Here is a 23,631-nt window from a genome sequence, read left to right on the forward strand (position 1 = left end):
TGAGGTTCTGTACAGCATTTCCTTTTTAGTTGTTAATTGTCTATAATGTCACTTTGTCACTTTCACTGTATAGATAAACATGTCTGTAAAACATCATTTTAGATTGGGGAAATTAGGATTGACAGCCTGAAAGATTAAATGTTTAGAAAGAGAATTTGGTTTTTAAGCATTTTTGTCATCTGTTGATGAAGCTTTTCTCTCTTATTTTGTCCCTTTCACTTTGAGTTATGCTTAGCCTAAAGTAGGTATTTCTTCCTGTCTTGCGCAAGGACAGATAGAATGGCACATACTAATACTTAAGGTTCTCAAGGACCCAAATCCTTATTTCCCAAGTTGTACGGTTAAAAAAAAAAAGATTGGTACAATAATGATACCATTATTGTAATTTTTTCAGAGCTTATTTTAAGCAAAATCTGCAGCAGTAGATTTCAAACTGGCAGCATTGTTTCAATGATGAGAGGAAGCGAGCTGGCACATTCATCTTTAGGCAGAAGAGGGAAACATGGGTTTCTCATTGACACTAAATTCTGATTGGAAAATTGAAAAATGTGTCTTTAGGAGTCCCATTCCACTCAACCGACTAGTTTATTTTTACATTATTAACAAGTTTTTCCTTGTGTATTTCCCATAAGTTTGTGATCCTTTTATTTTTCTGTTATTTTCAGCCAATGATCTGACTTAGAATTTCTTACAGAGATTTTAGGTCTGATAAATACATGTTTTGGTTAAAACACACATGTTTTAAGTTGAATTATACAGGTAGAGTCTTTTGTCATATCCTTAGGTTTCTTAGCAAACAAAGATTTCCTTTACAGATGTTTAAAACTATAGTTAGTTCAGAATGTATGTTGTGGGGAGTTCCTTTCAGTTACAGTTCATTTCTCTGCATTCAGTCTGGGTCCATTTACCTTTGAAGCAGTTGCTTCTGTTGTTTGGTTTTTTCCCCCGAATTATTTATCTCATATATGACCTCACAGAAATAGAAAACTTTTATTTTGAGGATAAAGTATAGAGAAGAGGAATCTTCAACCTTTATTTTTTTTTCCACTAACTGTTTAATAATTCTGCTTACTATTAAGAGGAATTCAGATGTTTGTAAACGCATTGTTCTAGCACCTACCGACTTGGTAGCTTACTTCTCTACCCGATGCAGTTACTCTCAGTATTACCATATGTTTGCTCTGTTCCCCCATAAAGGAAAGGGCAGATTAGGAGAAAGCAAGTTAATTTAGCCATAAAAGGAGTATTTAGAGATCATTCTAGGTTACCTGAAGTCAGTACACACCAAGTGTCATTGAAACCACAACCTATATAATTCTAATCAGTGTTCAGAATGATGGCACTACAGGATTATAAAATTAAAAATTGTTTCACATTATTTATTAAAGTATTTTCGAATTATTTTCAGTAGCATTCATAGCAAAATGATTTTCTAAATAGACTTTAACATGTCTGAATGAAAAATATAATTCTCTTCGTACCCCTTTGTACCCCTTTGTATGGTCATGTGCTTTTTGTTATGGGGACTTGCTTTAAGTATTAAAAACATGATGTATGTGCCAACTCTAGATTACATAGGAATAACTTTTAAATCTGATTTATTTATAATCTGCTCATTCAGAAGAGTTAATGAGCCATTTTATTGAAATAGCCATACAGGATTAAATAGACTGTACACGTGTGAGGTGAATTATCAGGTATGTAAATTGTATCTTACTTAAAATATATTTTAAAAGTGGAAGTCGGGGCAAAGAGGAATAATAGCAATTGTGTGTTTCTCAGAAGTTGATTGTCATTTATTTAAAAATCAATGCCCCTTTAGAAGTAACTGCATTTGAACAAGAAGAACTTTTTAATGTTTTCTCCAGAGTTTTTCTTAGTGGCCTTCCAGCATTATTTTATACACAGCTCCTTAATTACAGTACTTAAATTCTGGATCTGAATGTAGTGGCAAGGTGTGTTCAGGTTATTTTAGAGCTGCTTCTCTGGAGATACAGGAGAGATTAGATAATTGGAAATAAGAAATGAAGAGTAGAAATGGCAAGAGAGGAAGTAGAAATGGCAGTGAGAAGAGACGGAGAAATAAAAAATGATCAGACTTAGGCTTTTAGCTGGAGTTTGTTTGCTTTGTGTCCCCTGCCAGTGAGTCCCAGCAGGGACTTAGGAGCAGAGTGACAGCTCTCAGATCTTTTCAACCGGGTATCCTTTTTTAACACTGCCAGTCTCTCTGAGTTGGAAAGTGTCTCCTTATTTACATCCTTAGTCAGGCTTTCTTCTCTTTCTCTGACCTTCAAGACACTTTCCCAGGATTGTAGGTAGTTGTTCCCTTAAGCTCTTCTCTTTATTAATACCCATCCAGATTGGTTAATATTTTAATAATTTGTACTGTTAAATACCAGTCTTTATAACAGACCTCTGAGTATTACATAATATGTTATGTGACTTGCAAGGTACTTTTAGTTCTGTTCTAATATTAAATTGTGTTTTATTTCGCAGGTATGGCATTTCAAATACAGATGCAATGATTGAAGGAACTTCAGAAGACATGACAGTTGTAGATGCAGCTTCGTTAAGACGACAGGTATTTAATGTACCAAACAGCAATGTGACCCTAAATTCCATTCATATGACATGTAAAGTGGTAGTTCCTAACATTTTATCGTTTTTCTCTCCATTGTAACCCATGAATTAAAATACTTTCTCTATCAAACTGTTTATTAAACCATGATTGATATTCCCATTTTGGTTAAAGATATATTAAACCACAGTTTACAGGTTTTCATCAGCATAAAACAGTATTATCAAAATGTATTGATGTAATTCTAGCCAGTAACACAGGGTGTTAACATTTTAAGCAAACCTATACAGCTATATATTGCTCTGAAGCTGGGATAACCCTTCAGAGTTGGAGCAAGGAACCTGGGCCTTGAACGCCATCACCAACCGGTTGTTGGATGCACACTGCCTTCATAAGGGAGCATGAACTTGACAAGACAGTTGTTTGGCCCAGGGCTGCTCATAGGAGGACCAACAGCTAGATACAGTGCTGTTGACCAGTGACACTCCTGGCAGGCAGAAAATTAGCATTTTAGTCCTGAAGGGCTTGGGTGGCAGATCACACGGCCCACTCCAGTAGGTTAATACATGGGGTCTTCTGAGTAACTCAGAGGAAGCATAAAGCGGTTAAAGCGGGTCAAATAGGAAAAACTGAAGCTGAGTGACAGAAGCTCTTGAGAGAATTTAATGAATTTAAGCTGTCACGGGTAACATTTTTTTTCCTATATACAGCTTTCTTTTTTGGCGCCGAATGAAACTTCTCATATTTGTAATAATTCTTTTGAGAAATTAAACTACTTAATAAGCATCTGATTGCATCATGCATTAAAGCTTCTATTCGTTTTTTGATGTTGTTTTTCACTCAGATAATCAAACTAAATAGACGCCTACAACTTCTGGAAGAGGAGAACAAAGAACGGGCTAAAAGAGAAATGGTCATGTATTCAATTACTGTAGCATTCTGGCTGCTAAATAGCTGGCTCTGGTTTCGCCGCTAGAGGTAACCTTAGCTCTCAGAAATATTGTCTCAACAGCTGGAAATATAAAGAATTTGCAAACTTCTTTGTTTTCTGTCTTTGCATTGTATGCCGTTTCACAGTCCACATCCTGAAAATGTATATCTCCCAGAAAGGAGGGGGAAGGACTTACATTTGCAGAAGTAAAGGTATATTCTGTCACTTGACTGTATTTAGTTTTAACCAGTTCTGCCATAACACCTACTTAAAATTCTCACTTTGCATGTTTTGTAAATAGGATCTAGTTGGGGTTTTTTTTAAGGAATTTTCTTTTGCCCAAGAGTGTGAGAAAGTGTATAGAAAATGGGTTTAGGGAAATGTCTATAAAGGAAAAATAGTATTTCATTTTGTCCTATTTGTAGTGTTTTCTCAAACCCTGTTAGATTAAACAATTTAATTAATAGACATTTTTGCATCCACATTTCAACATTAACACTACTGAAGTCCTGGTCTGGTGTCAGATTTAATAAAATCAAGCCACATGTTTCATGATCACCTCCAATAAAATAATTCCTAACATTTTCAGTGGTTTATCTAAAATGTGGGCCAAAATGTGCATTTTATTTTTATTTTGCAGGTGGTTTTCTATAAAGTACATTTTTACTAAGTCTGTGTGTGAATGATTTAAAAAACTACAGAATAAGGTACAAATGTAGTGTATTTAATAAACTGTCAACCAAAGCTGTATTTGTCTGTTGAAAGACTTTATTTCATCATATTGTGCTGTGTGCTATATTCCATGTCATATTTCTTTATATTACACCTAAGTGTTCCCATCTCTGGAGCAAGTAGTATAGTTAATGACATGGCAAGTAGCAAGTCAGATCTTCGTCCTGGTGGTGGTAGACACTGGTTTTGTTACAGCTGTTTTTCTGATTTGTAGCGTCTATAAAGTGATTCAGATGGAAACACCATCAGTTCTGTTGCTTTTTCCGTTGTGTTTATCTGATGTTCTAAATTTCGTGAGATTAAAAGCATCAAGGAAACCAAGTGCTAGGAGCCTGTAGTTCCAAACTATCTGTTTTTTTTTCCTTTTTTTTGGTTCAGAAATGGATAGAATTTTACTTAGGTACAGCATTCACCATACATCTTCAGTATCTTTCTATCAAGGCAGTGAGTTTTGAGAAATGCAGTTAGGGGAAATTCCTTTGATAAAGGTGTATTCAACTATTCTTTTCTTGTTTCTTCCCTGTCCTTCAAAAAATACCTGAAGGAGGGATTCTTTTCTTTAATTCTTAGGGTTTATCATGAGTTTGGTGACAATTTTTTTTTTTTTACCCATGAAAGTCTTCTGACTTTTATATGAATAATATCCTTGTGATATCATTCATTATAGCAATTCTCTCTATATGTATATCTCAAGGTAGTTTCTGTGAATAATTGAAACTACAAAAATGATTTAAAAAACAGTCAGGATGGTCAGGAAATACATCTTAGATATTCAAGCTGAATCTCAAAGTAAATAAAGACGTGATTTCAACAATCAGAGAATGAAGAAAAGATTTCAGATGCAGGAAACAGTGGGAGAAAAGGATACAGTTAGGGCCAATAACCCATTGTTCAACCTCCCAGGCTCACTAGGGCCATAACAACTAAGTAGCAAGTACAAGTGTAGCAAGTGTGTTGTGCCACTACTTTCGGAACTCTGTTTAAAGGTTGGATTTTTTTTCACTTCTCGGTATACTTGTTGAAGCATTTGCTGGTTATTTACATTTGGGGGATGATTTTATGAAAATATATTTGGTGAAAAATATAACTTTCCTTCCTTTCCTGCATGAATGTCTGTTATCCAGCTTCTTAATTATATTTGTCATTGAATTTGAACTTTTTCTGGCCTCAAGTTTGGAAAAATTTAATTACTGTGACTGTTCTTTTACTTACAGTTTATTATGTCAGTAAGCAGACACTCCTGTGTGCACAGCACTGACCTCAGCAGTAAGCAGTTACAGCAAATACACCACCACAAGCCCCACTGTTAAGAAATTGATAGATTGATGGAGGAGGAGGGAAATAAGGCTCAGTAATGAATTAGAGGATTATAAAAGTATTTTATGAAGGAGAAGGAGCATGAGATATATGCTGAAGAATAGGGAGAGACTGTTTCAGATGGTGGATACAGTAAAAAAAAAAAACATCCAAAATGAGGTTGAACGTGGGGGTGGAAGTGAGAAATAAAAAGCAATGAGCTTTGTAAGTGACGGAGGTGCATGTTTGGCTTCCCTGGTGGCTCAGACAATAAAGAAACAGCCTGCAATGCAGAAGACCCAGGTTCGATCCCCGGGTCAGAAAGATCCCCTGGAGAAGGGAATGGCTACCCTCTCCAGTAATCTTGCCTGGAGAATCCCATAGACAAAGGAGCCTGGCGGGCTACAATCCTTGGGGTCACAAAGAGTTGGACACGATCGAGTGACTAACACTTTCAAGATTAGGTGCATGTTGTTGGGGTGGGGGTGGAGGGCGTTTGTACAGACATGCATTTGTAATTTTAGGTACCAGGGTAGAGATAACATATAGCCAACCCACTGCAAGTGGCCCATCAGCTTTAGGCATTTAAAGGCATTTAGGTGTATCTGCTATACACAATGGCAGCAGTTTCCACAAGACCAAAATAGCAGAGAAATAACTTACCAGCCATTTCAGCCAATTGTGCTACTGCCAACCATCCTTTTGCCCTTGGAAATGAGAGGCTCAAGTCTCTGTCCATGACCCTGTAGAGAACTGGGGTCATCTCTCAGCCGTTTCCAGGCTGAAGAGGATTATATACATCATCACTGACTTGTCAGTCAAGTACAGGGAGCTGTCACATTTACTTGCGTTTTAATTTTATGACTCTTAGCAGTTTGGCCTTCATTTAATATGCAGTGAGTCTTGGCTAAAAGCTGAGTTCTAAAAATAGGATTCATTTACTCAATTAAGTATTCATAGGGTCGCTACTTTGTATCAGGTACCATACTTGGTACTGATCCAGTGAATAAAAGAAACATCCTTGTACCCCTGTGCAGCTTATGGTCTTATGGGGGAGAGGGGAATTTAAGGAACAAGCAGAAATTAAAACGCTGTTGCCATTGTTATATGTACTGTAAATGAAAGAATGCTGAAGGAGAGAGGAAGGGAAGCCCACTTTTCATTAGGCTATTAGGGAAAGCCTCTCAGAACAAGTAACTTGTTACACTGCAACATGGGATGAGGTATGGTAACAGTGGTTTTGGTACCTGCTGATTTTTGTTGAAATCATGCACTCGGAAGGCTTTCTCAAGTAGGAGATATTTAAGGATAAATAGGTTTTTATAGGAGCATAGGGAGAAGATCTTTATACAGTAAATTGGTTCAGAAAAAAAATGCCTGTAAGCTCTTGATATTACTGATTGGGGGACACAGGCAGGTATAGGAATTGTAAATTATTTCCAGAATCTTAAGCCAAGTGAATATAATATATAAATAATTGAAATAAAAATGCAGGAATGATCATAATTCAGAAAATGGTAGATTTTGAATTTTTTCTATAATGTTTTAATATGCCCAATACACTGTTTTGTTATCCTGTCTTTTGAACTTGGCATATGTATAAGCCAGATTGTGAAAGACTTGATTTTCCCCCCTAGGTATTTATTATTTTTTAATTACTGTGAAAAATGCAAACATAAGAAAATTGAAGCATGTAATGAATTGCCATACACCTGTCACCTAAATATAATAATTAAATTTTTCCATTGCTTTATTTTTTAGCTGAAATATCTTAAAAAGTGACATTTTCCCCAAATGCATAAATATGCATTTCTGAAAAATAAAGACATTTTCCTGCATAACCATAAAATCAGCATCAGGCATAAAAAACGAACAATAAGTCCTTAATAATACCTAAACCAGTCCTTGTACACGTTCCCCCAGTTACCCCTGACAAGGTCCACATAGTCCATTTGGTTGAATCACACCTATCTCTTTGGTCTCTTAATCTAGAATAGTTCCCTCAACCCGTCCAACCTTTTGTTTTCTTTCTTGTACTACATTTTCTTGTTGAAAACAGTTGACTGTTATGTGCTGTCCCACCTTTTGAATTTGTCTGAATATGTCCTCTTTTCTTGGATTTCCTGTAAGCTGAATGAGGTCTGAAAACTTGATTATACTCAGATTACCTTTCACACTTGAACAGCTTGGAGGGTTAGGGGCACCAACTTTCTACACAGTCAAATGTTAGAAGTGTTAGTTGTTCAGTCGTGTCTGACTCTTTGCGACCCCATAGACTGTAGCCCTCCAGGCTCCTCTGCCCCATGGGATTTTTCAGGCAAGAAAATGTGGCTGGCCCCCCATATAATATGCCTGTTTTTTCCATATCCTTGGGTCAACTGTATCCCAGGGCTCGTGTACCCACAGATTCAACCAACCGCACCAAAAATCATGTGGTACTATGGTATTTACTTTTGGGAAAAATCTGCTTCATAAGTGGACCTGGACAGTTGAAACCCGAGTTGTTCAAGGGTCAGTTGTATATATTTATCTTTTTTAATTATAAAGAAATACAAAAAAAAAGAAAAATCCCATACTTTGATTTCTATTATAACTTCTGTCCTGCTTACTCTCCCTCCCTTTCTCCACATATGAGAATATAGTTAGAAAATCCAAATAATACACAAATACAGAAAGACACAAAATAACCAGAAAGCTTCTCTCCACATTTCTCCAAAGTCAGTGACTGATATTTTTCTTTCTATATGAGAATTTGCATTTATCAGCATGCTTAAATGTGATTTGTTTTAATTATATCAAAGTTGACTTTAAAAACAACCTTTGGGCTAAACTGACTCAGCCACAGCTTTCTAGGTAATGTTCTATTATTGAACTTCTAAAAGCATGTCTTTTAAATGTTCTCAAATGATTTAAAGTAGTATTTCCATTTTATTGTTACTAAACTACACGATTTGGCTTCTTCGCTTAGAGACTCCCCCACACAGACAGCCAAGGAAGCCGATGAGTATCTGACTGAGTCCAAACAGGATCTCGAGAATGCCCACGAGCAGTAGACCTAAAAATACTGAGAAATGGATAATCCTGTGTTTGTTTTCTATAGAGTTGAAGTGCAAGTTTTGTACTCTCCAGTTACTGGCTGTTGGATTGATAATGGAGGGATTATTGGAATCCGTAGGAGGAACACAAGAGTCTTCAAAGAACCACTGCAGATCAAAGGATTCGTGATAACTGGCACTGAAAAAAAAGGAAAGAAATGATAAAAAAATATTCAGAAATACCACTGACCATCTCAAGAATGCAGCGTGGCCTCCAGAAAAGGACATGTCCAGTAAAACAGACACTGCTTTTAAAATATTGTGCCCAGAGACTGTAGCTAGGATCAGGGTTCCAGAGGATGTACCTTTGTATGCTTAATAGCTATAAAAGTTTGATTCATTATGTATCTCTTCAACGAGCATTTCTAGGGCTTCCCTGGTGGCTCAGTGGTAAAGAATCTGCTTGCCAGTGCAGGGGACACAGGTTCAATCCCTGGTCCTGGAAGATCCCACATCCTGCAGAGCAACTAAGCCTGCAACTCAGGCACAACTACTGAGCCTGTGCTCTAGAGCCTGGCAGTCACAACTACTGAAGCCTGTGAGCCCTAGTGCCCGTGCTCCACAACAATAGCCCCCACTTGCTGCAACTGGAGAAAAGCCCAAGCAGCAGCATAGCCATAGATAAGAAAAGTGAAAGTGGTGGGTTGACGTTTCCTTCTCCAGGGGATCTTCCCAGACCAGGGGCCCAACCCGAGTCTCCTGCATTGGCAGGCAGATTCTTTACCACTGAGCCACCCAGAGGGAAGCCCTCTGATTTCCTATTCCAACTCTATTAGTAAAGGGAGTTTCTTTGGATTTTGATTCACAACTGTGGTATGCAAATTTTGAGAGATTTTTCTTTTTTAACCATTCAAGATAAGGAAAAAGGGGAGCAATTTTTTTCCTGTAACCACAAAAGTGAATTCTAGTTGTTTTCTGTACTGAACAATATATAGTTAATGAGATTGTTATTTTCTTTCAGTTTTACCAGTTGTGCCTAGATTAAGGCACAGAACATTTTACAAGACTGAAATGAACCATTTCCATGTAACTCTTCAGCAGCATTACTTGCTACTCCGTGACTTAAACTTTTGATTCATCCCCATGCCTATAGTGTATTTATATTATATTTGCATGATTCCACTGGCTGCTGCTTTGTTTCTCTTTTAGGGCTTAGTGGTATGCTTCTAGATTTTATTTACTTACTGTGTTTTTGTTCAGATTTTCAAAGTAATATATGCTTAGGTTTTACAAATATAATTGGGCTTCCCTCATGGCTCAGACGGTAAAGAATCTGCCTGTAATGCAGGAAACCTGGTTTTGATCCCTGGGCTGGGAAGATCCCCTGGAGATCCCCATTCCAGTATTCTTGCTTGGAAAATTCCATGGACAGAGGAGCCAGGCAGGCTACAGTCCATGGGGTCTCATAGAGTCAGACATGACTGAGTGACTAACACTTTCACCCATTTCGCTACAAGTTTACTCCGATCAGAAGTAGTGCTCCCTTCACTCCCCGAGGGCATCCTCCATTACCATTCTTCAAGGATGAAAGTTTCTGGTGCGTATTTTCAGAAAATTTTTATATACATGCACATATGCTACCATAGATTTTTGGAAGACAAGGATAATCATCATCTAAGTCTACTCCTTTTAGCCAAGACCATACCCAGAGCATTCTGAATGCAATGATTCCTCCAGCTGGGCCAGCTGGGATTACTGTACTAAGTCCCTAAGACTGTCCCATGAGAGAAAACATGGCACCGGGTCAGCACCACAGTCTTCTAATCTAATTAGCTGCAACTGTGTAAGGGAGCAAATGGTTACTCACGTTAAGTTTTTAAGTGAAAATTCACAATTGGAAGTTGTGTTGCTTTGAGAGTTGCAAATGAGAGGGCCCTCCGCGAGAGCCTGGATGGACACCAGCAGGCAGTACGCAGCTCCAATGACTGTGATGGCATTCAGAAGTGATGAAAGAAACATCTGAAAAATAAAGTAGGCAGGTTTGCACACATTATTACATGAGCGTAATCTGTTGCAAGTTTCAGCAGCATATATGGTCTTTATCAACCACTGCTGCCATTGTCCAGCCACCTTACAGACCTCGATCTTAGGATCTAGGTGTGATTGGGTGGGACTTATGCAAGAAAGCAGAGTGCAAGGTGCCTGCCGTTCAGTTAGACTCTTCAAAAGATCACTGGTCTTGGACTTCCCTGGTGGTCCGGTGCTTAGGAATTTGCCTGCCAATATAGGGGACACAGGTTTGATCTCTGGTCCGGGAAGATCCCACGTGCCACGGGGATACTAAGCCTGGGCACCACTACTGACCCCACACACCTAGAGCCCACGCTCGGCAACAAGAGAAGTGCACACGCTGTATCTAGAGAAAGCCCACACACAGCAGCAAAGACCCATTGCAGCCACAACTAAAAATAAATGATCATTACCATTGTTTCTGAGAAAACTGAACTTTTATGCTCTACTTTAACCTTGTCCATTTCACTGGACCACTACAATGTGTCAGGACCAGAGAGAGACTATAAATAACTAGCAAAGTAACTATAATGCTAGATAAATACCAAATGTCAGAAAAGGTATTTTTTAATTAATTTTCTAATTTTTGGTTATAAATATGTACACTTTTAAACAGTGGCTCTTACCCCTGGGAGCATATTAGAATCACTTAAGGTGCTTTTGAAAAATACTGATAAAGAATCTTGGGGAGGGCCACAAGCCATGGGTATTTTTAACATTTTCCCTAGGTGATTCTAATGTTCCCATCAGGCTGAGAATCATTGCTTTAAAATCTTAGACTCAGCCAGGAATGTTTACTGTGATTTCTGGTTTATTGATCTGCTTGCTTCCTTAAAGAATTGTGAGAGGAGTTCTCCGAGTTACTGCATAACCATGTTCATGGCATAAAGACTGGAAATTTTAGAATCTGATGGTGGTGGTGTGGATACAAATCTACCTGCTAATGGTGCAACACTGGCAGTTATTTGCTTTCTCTGAGGATTAATTTCTCAGTCAATAAAGTGGAAATCATAAAACATGGATTTTCAGAAAAATAAGATACCATGCTTGAAAATGTTGAGTACAGTGAGAGACAAGAAGGAAATGGCAACCCACTCCAGTATTCTTGCCTGAAGAATCCCTTGGACAGAGGGGCCTGGCAGGCTATAGTCCATGGGGTTGCAAAGAGTTGTACAAGACTGAGCGACTAACACACACACAGTGAGAGAAGGTTAGTAAATATTAATTTTCTTTACTTTTCAAACTTTCTTTTTTTATGCCGCACCAAATGGCATGTGGGTTCTTGGTTCCCTGACCAGGCCAGGGATCGAACCTGAGCCCCCTGCATTGGAGGTGTGAGAGTCTTAACCATTGGACCACTAGGGAGGTCCTCCTTTACTTCTAACTTAGTTACAATCTTAAACAATCTTATATATACCAAAATGTTTGGGGGAAAAAAATGTGATATTCTCCTTTAACTTAACTGCATAAGGACAATTAACATTCTGATCCTAGTAAACCAGTCTTCCACGTGCATAAGAAAACAGAGTACTCTTCTCTAAATGTTTTATACACATCACAAAAATAACGAGTACTTGAGTGTTATGAAACTGATTACAGCTCTGAGAGTGACTTATAAATCTCCTTTCTTTGAAAACCTTTAGACTGAAACTGAAGATTGAGGAAAGGTCCGAAAGCTGGCTCCAAAAGTAAAGTTTTACGGGAAAGCCGAAAGACAAACTTCAGTCTCAGTATTATCGTATAAATCCTCCTAAATAGCACGTGTCTAGGACCAGTCCCGCCACTGGAGCCACACAGTTGATGCAGTTGATGCTGACGCCTCGGCGACTTTGCTGAGATGCCAGGAACTGCTTCTGCCCTTCTGCTCCCAGACCAGCTGCACTGTGCTCACCCCGGTTTTGTTGTTGCAGCATGCTCTTTTCCTCGCTGCCAAGGACATCGTTGTTGCTGGAATGGCCTGGAAATTACATCAAGAGGAATGATGAATATGATTACTTCTCAGCAGATGATAAAGCAGTAATCTTCGCCTTCTACTTACCAGCAGTTGTGGGAAGCCAAGGCTTAAGAGAACAAGAAGGAAGTGTGGCAATGTCCTTTATCTTGTGATCCCCGTTTGGACCATAAAGAGTACAAGGGAGGGCAGAGGATAGGGGATTTCAGGACAGCAGTTTCAGACTTTCCCGTCTACATTTTAACACTACTCTGAGTCATCGTGAGAGAGACTTGGATTTTAAATACAGTGAGTTATTTATCAATTATTTTGAAAGGAATGTTTCTGAAAGAGTTGGTTGCATCATCCAAAATTCACTTTTTTTTTTTAAACTATAATCTGCAACCACTTACCCAATTTCCCTAAAATGGTGTGAGTTAATCCAGCAACTGTTCAGAAAGGAAACTGATGGTTTTGTCTGCCTGGCAGTTGGGAACTAAGAATTCTATCATCACCCTTCTGCCACTCCCAGGGTCACCACCAGCTCCCTCATTTCCCAAACTTGTGATTTGAGAATTATTTTTAGCTCCACATTCTCCTTTCTACTCCTGTGTCCATGATATGAAACGGTTTCACTTCACATTGATGTTTAGAAATCTTGTATTACATTCGGTGTCAAAGGAATACATACTGCTGGTGAAAGCTATAAGGAATAATGCCACATTCTCAGGAGTTAAATTCAAATGTTTACTAATAACTAGTCAGCAGCTGGGATTTCCCTGATGAGTCAGCAGTAAAGAATCCACCTGCAATGCAGGAGACATAGGAGATGTGGGTTTGATCCCTGGGTCAGGAAGATCCCCTGGAGGAGGACATGGCAACCCACTCCAGTATTCTTGCCTGGAGAATCCCATGGACAGAGGAGCCTTGGTGGGCTGCAGTCCACAGGGTTGCAAAGAGTTGGACATGACTAAAGCGACTGAGCAGGTACTCCTGCAGTCAGCAGGTATGACTAGAAATTCTTCCTGGAAGAAGTTTTATATCATTGAAGGGAGGAATGTTGATTACTTCCTTCCACTTTAGAAATTTTAGCCACAGGGTTTTTGGTTTGGTTTTTTTGTTTTTTTGCCGTGTCAGCATAGCCGCCCTTGGGTAGTTCTCTGTCCTCCACTCTTTTCTTTCTAACATTTTACTGAGTTCTAACAGCGTAACATGCACTGTTATAGCTATTGTATGTGTTTTAGTTTATTCGCAACCTCATAAAAATCCTATGAGGTAGGTGCTAGTTATCCCCATTTCACTGGGGCAGAAAACTGAAGCCCAGAATGCTTGAGTAACTTGCCTGAGAAAGTGGAAGAGATGGGGGGAGGGGGGTCAAAGCTGGCCACTAGGGTTCCAGAGCCCAGACTCTTAACCACCATTCCAACCACACTGGCCAATTCTTAACAATTCTCTTTTCCTTCACAGAGCTTATTCATTCTCATCCCTACCACCACTGTCACCTTCTTCAGTCATCTCAATGTCTTCCTAATTGCTCCTTCCCCCCAATCTATCTTTCCAATACAGTGTCTACCTTTATCCTTTCAGAGCAGATCTAAGATTGAATACCTTGGTTTAGTCGCTAAGTTGTGTCCGACTCTTGGGACCCCCATGGACTGGGAATCTACCAGCTCCTCTGTCCATGGGATTTTCCAGGCAAGAATACTGGAGTGGGTTGCCATTTCCTTCTCCAGGAGAACAGCCTTACAAGGCAGCTTTCCTAACAAACTTCACCCTTCTCTGACCATGAACCGACTCCAGAAACACTTTGTGTTATGATCAGGTTTCGCTTACAGACTGCCTTGAACACCAGCACCCTTATGATTCAGAGGACACATGTATGTATGGTAGCCTAGACCCTCAACTGTTGAGAGCCCAGAAGAAAAGAGAAAAGAAATTTATGCACCCAAATAGGTGTCAGTGTTCATGGGCTAAACGTCTTACGTTGTACCTGTAAGTCATACTGCCTTCTGAGCTTAAGGAACAAATTGTTTAGAACAGCAACTGGCAAACTATGGCCCACAGCCTCTCTTTTGTAAAGTTTTATGAAAACACAGACATGCCCATTCACTTACTTAATTTTTCTTGCTGATTTGGTACACAAGCAGGAGAGGTGAATAGTTGTGAGGGAGACTGTCTGGCTCCCAGAACCTAAAATATTCACTACCTGGCTTTTCACAGAGGAAAAAAAAGCTAACTCCGATTTAGAAAATTAATCCATTAAAAGAAAGTTGAAGCAACATTAAATTATAATTTAGATGGATAAGTCACTCCATCTTCCTTATTGATACAAATTAAACTCTGCTAAATTTCTTGAAGATTAATTTATTTCAGAGATGCTGAAAGAATACATTCATAGTTCCCTTCTCTTGCGAAGGGGTTTTATAAATAATAGCTTTTCATATATGAATCCTCACCTGGTTGACTTCTGGCATGTTGACACATCTTTGTTACATTGTTACTGGTAACTTGATAACTCACTGTATTTCAACAATTTTGCCCATTCAGAAGTTTGGAGATTAGAGGGATTCTTTATAGAATGGACATTAAAATGTGCAACTGTGTGTGTGTGTGTGTGACTGAATTATAAATCTTCCAGATTGTCTCCTACAAAAATAAGTAATCTGGAGAATACTCTTTCTCTTCAATTCCTAAGCATGTTCAAATGTATCACAGTTTTTATGAGACTATTTTTCTTGATAGTCTTTTGTTTTTATAAAGAAAAGAAGTAGCATTGTTCACTTTTCATTACGGAAGCCCATACTTTCACCCAGTTTTAGAAATAAGACATATGATTTCATAAATGAAGTCCAGAATAGCTTTAGACCATTACAACTCTGTTAGAATGCAGATTTCTGGGGCTCCTCAAAGTACTTGAACATGAAAGTAACACACAAAACCATGGTTCATTATAAATATAAAAGCTGTATTTTGAAAATTCTTATTAAACAGTATTTTCTAATTTGTTTAACGTTCAACAATTTCTACTCTAAGACTTTAATAATTGATTAATTATTACACAGAAGTGACTTCAATTAATAATCATGATTAAGATTAGTTTTATAATTAACCTAAAATAAAATAAAATAGTCTTTCCATTTTTTAGAGGAAATATTTCAAGGAAACATTTCAAGTTGTTTTTTTGGTACTTGGGAAAAGAATGTGTATTGATTTTCCATTTAGCAGATAATAAGTGAAGATAATATAATATTTGAATACTCTTAGTCATGGTTTCAAAGATGAAAAGATTCATTTCTGTTTTGAGTAAATCATAAAGCCATAAAATAGCTGTATTTTATGAAGTGATCGATGATGAATTCCATAGTTTTTATTTTTAATGACTTCCTGCAAAATTCCGTTTTTGAAACTAATTTAAAATGCTACAGATTAGAAGGATTTCAAGAACTGTGACGAAAGTACTTATTAAGGGAGTGATTTCTTCTTCATTAACTTTTCTGTGTATATACAAGTATATTGAGAGTTCAATATTTTGAACTAAGTCAGTAAGTAGTTAGATTGATGTAAAGGACACAATTCCCTTTGAAAAAAATATTCTTCCACATTCTATACATGGCCAAGGATCGAGAAAATAGCCCTTGTATCATCCACCTATTTGCTTGTGAGCCTAGTTTAGAGTTTGAATCTCTGTCAATAAAATGTCTGTTGAATGCTTCAGAGAGTTGTTGATGCTGTGAAGATGTTGCATGATTCTGAGTAATAGCAAGAACCTGGTGTGATAGCAGTACATTGTTAGTATTTATTGAGGGTGATAAAGGAACCTTTATCTGGAAGAAAAGTCCAGATTCTCTGAAACAGTTTCATACTTATGTAATCTTTCTATGCTTTGGTTCCCCAGTTACTTGAGTTTATGGGTTAGGTTGTCGATTTTGTCTTTCCCTTTGTCAGCCTGAGACAGGTGATGAGGATTATGGTGCTAATACTGAGGGGAAACGGAGGTTTGGTGTCTGATAAATCTGGAATTGGGTTTCACACCTACCTGTGCTACCTTGTTAACATTCTTAACCTTCTCTTGGTCTGCTAAAATACAAATGTTAATAACTACTCAACCAGATTTTTATAGAGTTTAAATAAGATAGTGTAATGTATGAAGTCAGTGGTCTCTCTTTCTCTGTTTCATATGTAATGACCCAACAGCAAGCAGATCGAACCAGTCAATCCTAAAGGAAATCAACTCTGAATATTCCTTGGAAAGACTGATGCTGAAGCTGAAGCTCCAATACTTCGGCCACCTGATGGGAAGAGCCGACTCATTAGAAAAGACCCTGATACTGGGAAAGATTGAAGGCAGGAGGAGAAGAGGATGACAGAGGACGAGATGGCTGGATGACATCACCAACTCAATGGACATGAATTTAAGCAAGTTCCGGGAGATGGTGAAGGACAGGGAAGCCTGGCGTGCTGCAGTCCATGGGGTCGCAAAGAGTCAGACAGACTGAGCGACTGAACAATAACAACAACAACAAAGACTGTTTTCATGTAAGTCGGGGAATAAGACTAAGAACAGTAACCAATCATCATTATAACACAAATGCCCGTCCAAACAAGGGTGCATTTCTCTAGCATTCATGAGACCACCCTTAAGTAGGCCCTCAATGGTCTAACAAAAACAAGCCTCTTGAATGCTAAATTTTCCAACTTTAATTACATCCCGCTTTTACTGATATGGAAACAAAATCACAGGATAAATGATTTGCTAGTAGTAATATATTGGGGACACAACCAGAACTGAGATATTCTGCCAGGTCTGAAAACAGGATTTGATGCCACACCATGGGTCACACCTAACCCACCTGCACCAGAATTCCCAGGAAAAGGCATACAAATCTGCATGTATTACGAGTGCCTGGGGTGGTTTATGGCCAGGTACGTTGGGCAGTTCTACCTTATACTGCTCGGCTACAGACTTCAACAAAGATAGACCTATTAATAATTATCAAACTTTAAACAAGCACCATGATGTTTGGGTTGTAAGTAAGATCTGAGTCAAAAAAGTCCCTGAGGTTAGAGAGAGCCAGGGTTTCAAGTCCCAAACCTCTTAGGTCAACTCCCCTAGGTGCAGGCAGTGTCATACTCATGCCTCACAATTTTCATTCAGTAGGTTCACGGGCCGTGGAATGTCCCTCCCCCTTCCTACTGAGCACTTCTCACTCCTGTTGTATTCCCTGTGAATACCTAGAGACTGGGATTGGCAAAGGAAAGCTGAGGCAATGAATTCAAAAAGTCTTTACCACTACCTCTGAAGCTTGGGAAAGCGGACTTATATGCGAAGAAGTATTGAAATGGAGCAGCCTCCTATGATCCTTGCCCCCTAGGTCCTCAGCCTGCCTTTTGTCTGTGGAAAAACTTTAGCCAAAGAATAAGGTTAATCAGAGAAGTGGGAAAATGCAGAAACAAAGGAAAACAGTGAAAGGAGACCAAATGATAACAATGTGGTCATTAAACAGGCTTCCCTGGTGGCTCAGATGGGAAAGAATCTGCCTGCAATGCAGGAGACCTGGCTTTGATCCCTGTGTCGGGAAGATCCCCTGGAGAAGAGAATGGCTGCCCACTCCAGTATTCTTGCCTGGAGAATTCCATGGACATTTTAATTCCTTCTCAAGTGCTGTAGATAATATTCTGAGCCATATTCTATGAGCTGTCTTACAGATACTGAAATCCCCACCAGGTGGAAAAAGTTAACTACATGGTGACCAGAATGTAGCCATGACATAAGCTGCCACAGTTCTGAGAACCGGCCTCAAGATAATTGGAACAAACTGAAACTGAAGACTAACTGTACCTAAAACAATCGCGATGACACTGGTCAGCCCACCAGTGACCGATTTCAAGGTGGCCGTCAGAGCTGACTATACTGTTGTTGCATGTAGCCCCCTCCCTCTGTCTATAAAAGCTCTTGCCCACTGATTGTTAGTTTAGGGGAGTTGGATTTTGGACAGGCATCCCACCCACCACCCCCCACAATTGCTGGCATCCAAAATAAAGCAAACTTTCCTTTCCACCAGCCTGAACTCTAATGGCTTTTGAGCAGTGAGCTGCCAGACCTGGATTTGGTAACAGTATGATACATAATAACCCAACCAACTTTTATCATTGTATTACTATTTTTTGGCCCAAGCTCCCTAGCCTATACCACAGTTCATTTAAATTGCTATTCTTCACTGATGCCAATACAAGTTGATACCATACCCATTTCCCTGTAGTATATCCTAAGCCAAGACATACCTCACTGCAAGGTGGCAAGGTTGTTTTTAGATCTTCAATATAATAGGCAGGCCTTTCCCCAAATTGAGTCAAATAAATTTCACTCACCATCACACCTGCTCCAATAATTCCAGGAAACCACCATTCAAAGCAGGAGATGGGATTTTCAAAAAATTGGTTTTCATCCACAAAGTTGACAATTAGAGGTATTGCGTTGAGAGTTACTCCCAACAGAAGTAGAACCAGCAGGCTGAATCCATTGCAGGCTGTCCATCCTTCGCAGCAGGTCATGGTCACCCCCTGGTTTAGGAGAAATCCTGTCTGGGTGGCTCTTTGTCTGGCACTGTTTTGCCTTTTGTCCTGTGCCTTCTAGTTAAAGCTCAGCACTTATAAAAAAAATTACAGAAAGCAGTTCAGAGTCCAATAGGGCAGGACATTATTATGAGTATTACAGGAAGTAAGGATGATTTTATATAACGATGGGGTGGAGGAAGATAGGTGGAAAAAATCTATGAGTGCTACTAGATAAATTTATGCATGAAAATAGGCAAAAAAAATCTTTAAAAAAGTTTAAGATACGCTCTTCTAATGCATTTTACATTTTGCTAGTATGCCATAAAAAAGTAAAACTAAGAATATCCAATTAATATAACCTATTTTTTATTGTATTGATATCAATATCAACCATGAAAGTTCCTTATTTTGAAGTTGTTCAACAAAAAAATGAATATATATGAGATTGGGAGAAAAAAAAATATTTTCTCTGCTGCAAACATTCTTAGTTAGTCAAAATGTTAGGGTTCAGTTTCAGGCTGTATGCTCATACACATAAAACAGGCTTTCTACTTCTTAATCTCTACCCTATGAAGACTGACTGCGGTTCCTGTCTTTGTTTCCTGAGATGCCTCTATATTCTTTTTTTTTTAATTGAATGATAATTGCTTTACATTATTTTGTTGTTTTCTGTCAAATCTCAACATGAATCAGCCATAGGTATACATATATCCCCTCCCTTTTGAACCTCCCTCCCAACTCCCTCCCCATCCCACCCTTCTAGGTTGATGCAGAGCCCCTGTTTGAGTTTCCTGAGCCATACAGCAAATTCCCATTGGCTATCTATTCTTATAATAAATTTTCTCTTTGTTAATACTTTAAGTGGGTTTCTTTCTTTTTTCTTTTCTTTTTTTCAAACAAAAGCTGGAAGTTACTAACACCAAGGATAGAAAAGTGTACAGATAACTTGTCACATGCCATACTAAAACAGCAAAAGAAGTTCAGAAAGAAAGGAAGGATTCTGTCAAGATGGGCAAGAATCAGGATTCCTCTTGGCTTTGGAAGATGGCTAGAATTTGACACAAAAAGATGGTCAGAAGAATATTTTGTGTATCAGAGTCAGTTGCAGAAAACCCAAACTCTTCTAGCTATGTTAAGCTGGAGGAAGTGTAACTGGGTTATCATGTGTACAAAACTGCCGGGAGGTCTGGAGGGGCAGGCTCCAGCGTGGCCTCCAGGAATGCCTCCCAGGACATGACTGCTGAGTGGCTGCAGAGGAGCTTCTGCCTCTGCAGTCCTCAGAAAGGCGGGGAAATTGAGAAACCACCTCTGCAAGGGTCAGACTCAAGCACACACCAGAACAGTCACAGTCCAGGGAGCCACGGCCATTGCTGCTGCCTCTGCCTCTCCACACACACAAGGGTGGTAACAAGACCCTGGAACACTGAACTTGACTTCTGTCACTGCAACTGCTTCTTAACACTGTGACAGTACAGAAAGCTCAAAACCTCCTCCCCCACCCATCTTCCTTCAGAGCCACCTATGGAAGTAGCTGAAAGACGGCCTCCACCTCCTTGCTGTCTTCCAGTGCATGCTAAGTTGCTTCAGTCATGTCTGAACCTGCGTGACCCTGTTGACCGTAGCCCGCCAGGCTCCTCTGTCCATGGGATTCTCCAGGCAAGAACACGAGTGGGTTGCCATTTTCTCCTCCAGGGGATCTTTTGGACTCAAGGATCGAACCCGCATCTCTTACATCTCCTGCATTGGCAGATGAGTTCTTAACCACTAGCACCATCTGGGAAGCCCTGCTGTCTTCCATATTGTTATTGAAAGTGGGGTCTGGCTGCTTGCTGCTCAAAAGCCAATAAAGAAGCAAACTGGGGGAAAGGAAAGTTTGCTTTATTTCAGATGCCAGCAACGGAGGGGAGGACAGACTCCAGTCCAAAGGCTGACTCCCCCACTGCCCCCCACCATGGACAATCATGGTGCAAGAGCTTTCATAGGCTGAGGGAGGGGGCTACATGCAAAAACAGCACAGGCAGCTCTGACTGTCATCTTGAAATTGGTCATCGGTGATCTGACCAGCATCATCTTAATTGTTCTAAATACAGTTAACCTTCAGTTCCAGGGTTGGTTTGTTCTCATTTTCTTGAGACCAATTATCAGAATTGTGACAGTTTATGTTATGGCTACAGTCTGGTCATCATATAGTTAACTTCTCCACCTAGGGTTTCAGTATCTATAAGACAGCTCATAGGACATGGCTCAGAATTTTATCTATAGCTCTTGAAGAGGAGCTAAATAAAGGTCCTTGTCTTTCCTTAATGACCAAGCTATCATTTGGTCTCCTTTGACTGTTTTCCTTTGTTTCTGCATTTTCTCACTTCTCGATTAAACTTATTCTTTGGTTAAAGTTTTTCTGCAGACAAAAAGCAGGGTAACTACATGGAAGAGGAGGCAAGGACAATAGGATCTTCCTCTGTTTCAATATAGCACAAGGATTGGTCTAATCACTGCAACATCCAGACCGTAGAGGTAGAGTATTCTGGAAAATGTAGCGTTTAATCATCACAATCTCTACAGTACAGAAACGTATACTAGAATGACATTGACACGGACATTGAGCAAGATAATTCACCATAGTGATTTCATTTAAATGGTATGGAAAGAAACTTTCTCTAGAGTATGGAGTATGTATGTATCATTTAAGTGATTTCGATCATGTTTCTGTCTCTTCCATGGCTTGGCTGTCTAGAGTGTCTAGATATACTTACATGTCTAGGCTGACATGTAGCATTCCAAATGAGAACACCCTTAAGAATATTAGGAAAATGTGTTTCTTCAAGACAGAAGAGAGTTAACATATGAGAGAGCATGGAGTCATGGCCAAGTCATGTTTGTGCCATTGTTGAAAATAAGAGGTAATGCAAAAGCACTTTGTTCTGTTCTTTCCCCCAACCCAAAACTTCCCCTCCTAGTCCCATGCACACTGTGGACCTAGAAGCAGTAAGGATCATAGTCAAACATCAGGGACCACATTTCCTAAAATTCTCTAGCTTTTACCATCTTCTGCCCACCCGCATGAAAGGTTATGTTATCTTAAGTAGCTACCCCAGGAGGAATTCACACAACATTGAATGGGTATTAAACACCCACCCATGTCCTGTCAGGCATCCTCTTCTAAACACCCTCCAGTTAAACCAGCTGAGGGTTTTATTAGAACTTGGGCTTTATACACAGATAAGGCTAACTGTCCATCAACATTCATGCTTTTACCTTTCATAAGACAGTGGTTGATAAGTGTCTGGGAACTATAATTCCCAGTTTCCCATGCATTTAGGTTGCGCCATGTGACTTCTTCTAACCAATGAGAAGTCACTTTCAATCTAAGACACTTAAAAAGTGACAGACGTTATCTATTTTCTTCTTTTCCATCCATAGTTTGCAGACAAGTAAGCTGCCTTGGAAGTCATGTGCTGAAAATACCAGCTTTCATCAACCCAAATCTCTACCAATTAGAGGCCCCATGCCCTTCCCTTTCTGTCCATCTAGAACTGTTCAAGATAGCTGACATCAACAAGCAATAAATGTCTATTGCGTTGTCATCATATATTGTATCAGTGTTAGAGTAGCTAGCATTACCCCCAGTAAACCCAGTGTATCCCTTGTCTTAGGCCTTACAACCTTCCTAACCTTTGCAACATGTTGCCAAACATCAACTATGTCACTCCCGCCTCTCCGAAAAGTGACATTAAAACAAGGCAGTGAGATACCGTATTTTCCTAGAGTTTTATTCATAAATTATATTCAGGAAGATTAGGGAACATTAGAGACTGTAAGAAATGTACAGTATATAGCAAATACAAGTAGGCAGCTGTGCTCAGTCGTGTCTGACTCTTTTGTGACCTGCATGGGCTGTAACCCTCCAGGCTCCTCTGTCCCATGGGATTTCCCAGGTAGAATACTGGAATGGGTTGCCATTTCTGCCTCCTGGGGATCTTTCTAAACCAGGGATTGAACCTACATCTCCTGTGTCTCCTGCATTGCAGGTGGATTTTTTACTGCTGAGCCACTGGGGAAGCCCGTAAAGTAGGAATACAAGTGGAGAAATCCCAGAAACAGAAAAGTAAATGTTTGAAAAGAATGAAATATCTTTGAGAGTATTATCTCATTCTACTGAGCTCATTAATAGGAACTTTTGCACCCTCAGTACCAAGCTTGCCTAGCGAATTTTGATTAATGGATCATATTGGATTGAAAGCTGTTTATATATACATAAACAAATTTAATGCCCACTATAACCAAAGAATATACATGAGTCTGTGGAGTAGAGAAATTGTGAATTTAATTTTGAGAGCTCAGTAGATACATGTACTTCTAAAGCTGTAAATGTTCATGGAGATTCTTAGCTCAATCTTTTTGCTGTATAGATGAGTAAGTAAGACAGTAAGATTCAGGGAAGCTGAGGTGACTCACTCATGGTTAGGTTGCTCTGGCAGAGCACGGACGTGAATTTAGGACTTCT

At 39.3% G+C, this 23,631-nt stretch overlaps 2 protein-coding genes across 51 annotated transcripts in view; one reads left to right on the forward strand and one right to left on the reverse strand.

Moving 5' to 3' along the window:
* Positions 1-23,631, forward strand: part of MFF (mitochondrial fission factor) — a 54,667-nt gene that overhangs the window by 25,346 nt on the left and 5,690 nt on the right. For 33 of the 50 annotated variants that reach the window (XM_081584718.1, XM_081584725.1, XM_081584734.1 and 30 more), the window contains 2 exons: positions 2,497-2,581; positions 3,423-4,253. In XM_081584718.1, coding sequence (XP_081440844.1) covers positions 2,497-2,581; positions 3,423-3,554 — 217 coding nt within the window. In that variant the 3' untranslated portion in view covers positions 3,555-4,253. Of the gene's footprint in view, positions 1-2,496; positions 2,582-3,422; positions 4,254-8,637; positions 9,755-12,285; positions 12,882-16,766; positions 19,989-23,631 lie in introns of those variants that run through there. The other 17 variants (XM_081584751.1, XM_081584744.1, XM_081584728.1 and 14 more) reach the window with 7 other exon arrangements.
* Positions 8,446-19,982, reverse strand: TM4SF20 (transmembrane 4 L six family member 20). The gene is made up of 4 exons (XM_081584766.1): positions 18,942-19,982; positions 12,534-12,599; positions 10,440-10,591; positions 8,446-8,771 (listed from the first exon to the last, which is right to left on the reverse strand). Exons 1-4 carry the CDS (start codon positions 19,122-19,124, stop codon positions 8,480-8,482), a joined length of 693 nt encoding a protein of 230 aa, XP_081440892.1. The 5' UTR covers positions 19,125-19,982; the 3' UTR covers positions 8,446-8,479.

The sequence above is a fragment of the Giraffa tippelskirchi genome, chromosome 3, assembly GCF_054371585.1.
Source record: "Giraffa tippelskirchi isolate mGirTip1 chromosome 3, T2T-mGirTip1v1.2.pri, whole genome shotgun sequence".
NCBI lineage: Eukaryota > Metazoa > Chordata > Mammalia > Artiodactyla > Giraffidae > Giraffa > Giraffa tippelskirchi.